The sequence below is a fragment of the Teleopsis dalmanni genome, chromosome 1 (assembly GCF_002237135.1).
Source record: "Teleopsis dalmanni isolate 2A chromosome 1, ASM223713v2, whole genome shotgun sequence".
NCBI lineage: Eukaryota > Metazoa > Arthropoda > Insecta > Diptera > Diopsidae > Teleopsis > Teleopsis dalmanni.
This window is the reverse complement of record NC_051846.1, coordinates 141,116,076-141,120,475: the sequence shown is the minus strand read 5'-3', so window position 1 is coordinate 141,120,475 and position 4,400 is coordinate 141,116,076. Positions and strand designations below refer to the sequence as shown.

At 34.1% G+C, this 4,400-nt stretch overlaps 1 protein-coding gene across 1 annotated transcript; it reads left to right on the top strand.

The window, feature by feature from the left end:
• Positions 1-213: 213 nt before the first annotated feature.
• LOC119666864 (glycine-rich cell wall structural protein-like) lies at positions 214-643 on the top strand. Its single transcript, XM_038076146.1, has 2 exons — positions 214-334; positions 396-643. The coding sequence occupies exons 1-2, from the start codon at positions 286-288 to the stop codon at positions 581-583; spliced, it is 237 nt and encodes a 78-aa protein (XP_037932074.1). The 5' UTR covers positions 214-285; the 3' UTR covers positions 584-643.
• The last annotated feature ends 3,757 nt before the right edge of the window (positions 644-4,400 follow it).

The window sequence follows — 4,400 nt, the reverse complement described above, 5'->3', positions numbered from 1 at the left end:
AGAAGAGAGTCTAGAGAACTTTTAGTCAATTTTTTGTGATATAAAATAACAAATTTGTTAAATCTGTTAAGAAAACTAAAAGGTTCCGCTAGTTAACATTTGTAATGAGCGTATCGAATTGCTCGTGTGTAACGTAAGCGTTTGCTAAGTGACCTTCAATTTCTAAAAACTATAAATCTGTTTTCCGAATAGTATATATACCCAAGCAAACGTGATCTATCTGTACAATAGTTCGATTTTATTTTGTATAGTTAGTACTAAACGAGAACAAAACTAAAAGTCAAAATGAACAAGATTTTATTATTAGGATTCCTCCTATTCAGCATAACGACATGTTAGGATAAGGATAATATTTCTAAATATGGGATTCAATTAAAGCATTTCACTAATTACAGGTAATGGAGATTCTGGCGCAACATATGGAGGTGGTGCTGCTGGTTCATATGGTGGTGGTTTGGCTGGTTCTTATGGAGGTGGAAGCGCTGGTTCTTATGGAGGTGCCTCAGCATATGGAGACGCGCAACTTGGTGTTGGCGTTGGAGCTGGTGCCGGTGGAGGTTTTGGTGTGGGAGTTGGACGCTAATCCCATTGAATCGAAATTAATTTAATGTTATATAATGCCTATATATACATTAATTATTTGAATACCGCAGCAAACTAATTAATAAATTCTTTTATAGCTCTCAATAGTTATTATTTTGCTTTAATATGGTGGACATTTATATTATCTTTATTAACATTGCTTCATAGACTTCTGAACAACTGTCTATACATAAGACTCATTTTCTTAACTTGACTTGTGGTGTATCGGTTTAAAACAAAACTAATAGATTTTACATTCTCATTAGGAGGCTAATTGACAACTTTGCGGTTTTTAGTGCAGATACTCTTATTGGATCCTAAATGTCACTGATGATTTTAATTAATTTATTCCACGGCACAAAACAGATTTAAATCAGAATCTTTCTCAACGAAAATACTTTTGTTTACTATATTGTCTTATCATGCCCAAATAAAATGAATAAATTATGTCTCACATAACTTAATACCTTCAATATAGTTGAAAAATAGAACTTCTATGTTAGAAATGTTATAAAAGATATTGATGAATGAAATCAATCGACTAAAGCTTGGAAATGAAAGTTGCTTTCTGAGCAGTATCAGCAGTAGTTCTCAAATCGTTGTAGGGGAAGACTGCTTTATTGTCACTTTGGGCTACAATTTTACTGTCATTGGTTTATCTAATGAAATATATATTAAAATAAGAAATATATATTATATAGAAGATCACTCCAACTGTAATAGTCCACTGACAGCAGCAGCGTAGATAGAGTACAACATTTAGTTTCAAAAGAAGTTTCTCCATTCACAAAGATCTCCAAAACTTACACCAATCATTTTCATGAAGTGTTACGTTTATTGCGTATATATATAATTAATGGATAAACAAGGTTGTAGATGACTTTAGAAATACATACATATCTTTAGTTTGCGGCATATTGAATACTATTTGTAGTACGATGTGTGTATTTGAATAGTAATAGCCGATCCTGCATTGTTTGTGATAACATCTGAAAATGATTGTTTAGCCTTATAATGTTATATATTTTTAAAAGAACTTATTTACCCAAAACCACAAAATATAAGTTATTCCACATTGTAATCAAAAATGACCGATTAATCCAACATATTTTTATTCTCTGATATTCTTTGATGCACTAGTTCCAAAACATATAGCTCTAAATAGCTCTATGGTTGAATTTCTTCGTTTCTCATTTGTTTTCGTTTTCTTTTGTTTAAAAATAATAGAATACACTATTAAATTTTGTTCAAAAAAAGCATTGAGAAATTCATATATTCTAAGTGGCGCTTTCACTCATCCTCACAGACCACACATTTCACTAGTTCCTTTGAACTAATTCGTGTCCTAGTGCCTAGCAAGAGTTGTCTTCTATAGAACTGCTGGGTGTAAATTTTTTGCGTATGTTGTTGTAGCTGCTGCAATTCACATGTCTCCTTAATTATCATGATGACTTTCACTACAGGTCGTTTAACTTTTACTTCATCAATTCAAAAGAATCTGTCATTATTAGTATGGAAGGAAGCCCGAAACCAGAAAATCCTAATAATACGAATTCAACAAAATCGCGAAAAATTGAAAATATTTCAACAGCGAATCAATTTGCCGTTCTAACCGAAGATGATAAAAATACCCGACCAGCCCTTACCCAGAAACCGGCACCTATATTTCTGCGTGAAAAAAACTCAAACACTCCCATATACTCCCTAACACAAAGTAATGGAAAAGATTCATTTCACGTTGTGCCTCTTCGTAAAGGAAATGTCGATGAAACAAAAATTTCGATCAACGAAGAAAAACAATACAGAACAGTTGTAAATAACCTCGAAAAAAATGGTAAAAAGTTTACACATACCAGGATTAATAGTGTTTATAAGAAGAATAGAACTGGGTCTGAACACATCAGAAATTAAAGAAGCGCTCGCAGAAAAAGAGTTTGAAAGAAAGTTCCTACTCCACACAAAAATATCAGTAGAAGAACCGCATAAGCGTAAAAATCCAGTGCAATGTACTAATTGCCAGGAATATGGATATTCGAAGTCCTATTGCACACTCTGCAGTATTTGCGTTGCATGTGGTGACTTTCACCCCACTAAGAACTGAACATAAAAAAAAATACATAAAAATACAGAAATTGTGATGGTAACAATGGTAACAACACTGCAAATTACAAAGAATATGTAGTATATATTACCAAAAAACAGAGAATGTTTCCAGCATTGGGTCTCCGCTCTCAGTCAGTAGTCCAACAATACATGTTCCCGAATGTCATATGCAAACGCTGTTACAGGATTCGCTGGCTCAAGCAACACCCAAAATGAAATCTCTACTAAGCCATCTTCAAATATCAAAAACATGATCCAACTGTTTATGTAAGATATGAAACAATTTATGACCACCAAAATATGATGCAGAGAATGATTCAACATCAAAAAATCCTACTTTCAAACCTATCTAAACCATGAATGCAATCAAAATTTTGCTTCTGGAATGCTAACGGCTTAAGCCAACATAAAAAGGAACTTGTATTGTTTTTACAATTACATCAAATTGACGTAATGTTTATCTCAGAAACCCATTTTAACGAAAAGAGCTACCTTAAGAAACCTGGTTACATACTCTACGATACGAAACACCCCAATGGACGAGCAAGATGCGGGCAGAATATATGCAGGGGACAAGCATATGCCTAGAAAAGTACATAAAAGATCTGACTATAACCTCAATTTATTGTCCACCAAGGTATGAAATAACGGAACCGCAATTTGAAGAATATTTTACAAAGCTAGGACCCACATTCATAGCGGCCGGCTTCTATAATACCAAACATACATTCTGGAGCTCAAGACTTATACCACCAAAAGGAAAATCCCTGATGAACATGGTATCAAAACTCGACCTTGACATAACCTCCACTGGCACTCCCACCTACATTAAACAAAAAAACAAATTGCTACAGAGCCATCCTTAAAACTCTCCTCTGATCACACACCGACTTTTATTCTGATTAAAAATACAACAATAGTCAACCCAAAATTCGAAGAAAAACTTACAAATCAACACACAAATTGACTAAAATTTTAGAAAATATATTAGCTCACATATTAACACCGACACTTCCCTAAAATCAAATGATGAAATAGACAAGGCCGCGCAGGACTTCACAGCTCTACTACAGCAAGCCGCTCGAATATCAACCCCAGACCTAATACCTCACAAACCTATAAACTATCACACATAGAACGAAAATGCAACCCTTATACAGGTGAAACGACAAGTACGACCCCAATAACAACAACAAAGATCCACCCGAATTGAAAGACAACTTAAGAATCTTACGAAAGCACTGCAGAGACTACTTAAAGAAAAAAATCGCATAGAACACAAAAATTTTATTCCACACTTGTCACCAGCACAATTTATTGGGCACTGCTTTTGAAGATCACCTTGAATATGTATTCACCCCAAACTCTACATTAACAAAACTAGACCCTCTGGCTTCCCTCACACAAAACTACAAAACGACGATTTACTTCAATAAAAACCACTAAAAAACGAAATCAAAAATTTAAATACCAAAAAAGCCCCAGGCTATGACCTAATAACAGCGAAAATGTTGAAAGAGATCCTACAAATCGGCAAAGACCAGCATCTTTTCATTTATAATGCTATTCTAAGGACTGCGTATTTTCGAAACAACTGAAAGCTATCTTAAATTATGATGACACCCAAGCCCAAAAAGGACTACACTCAAGTCACCTCATATCGGAACTTGAAACCATACAATATATCCTCACTTATCATAATCTACCTCTCAAAA

Coding starts and splice junctions, on each gene's coding strand:
- LOC119666864 (XM_038076146.1), top strand. CDS start 286: ATGAACAAGATTTTATTATTAGGATTCCTCCTATTCAGCATAACGACA. Junction 335..395: donor CCTATTCAGCATAACGACAT/GTTAGGATAAGG, acceptor CACTAATTACAG/GTAATGGAGATTCTGGCGCA.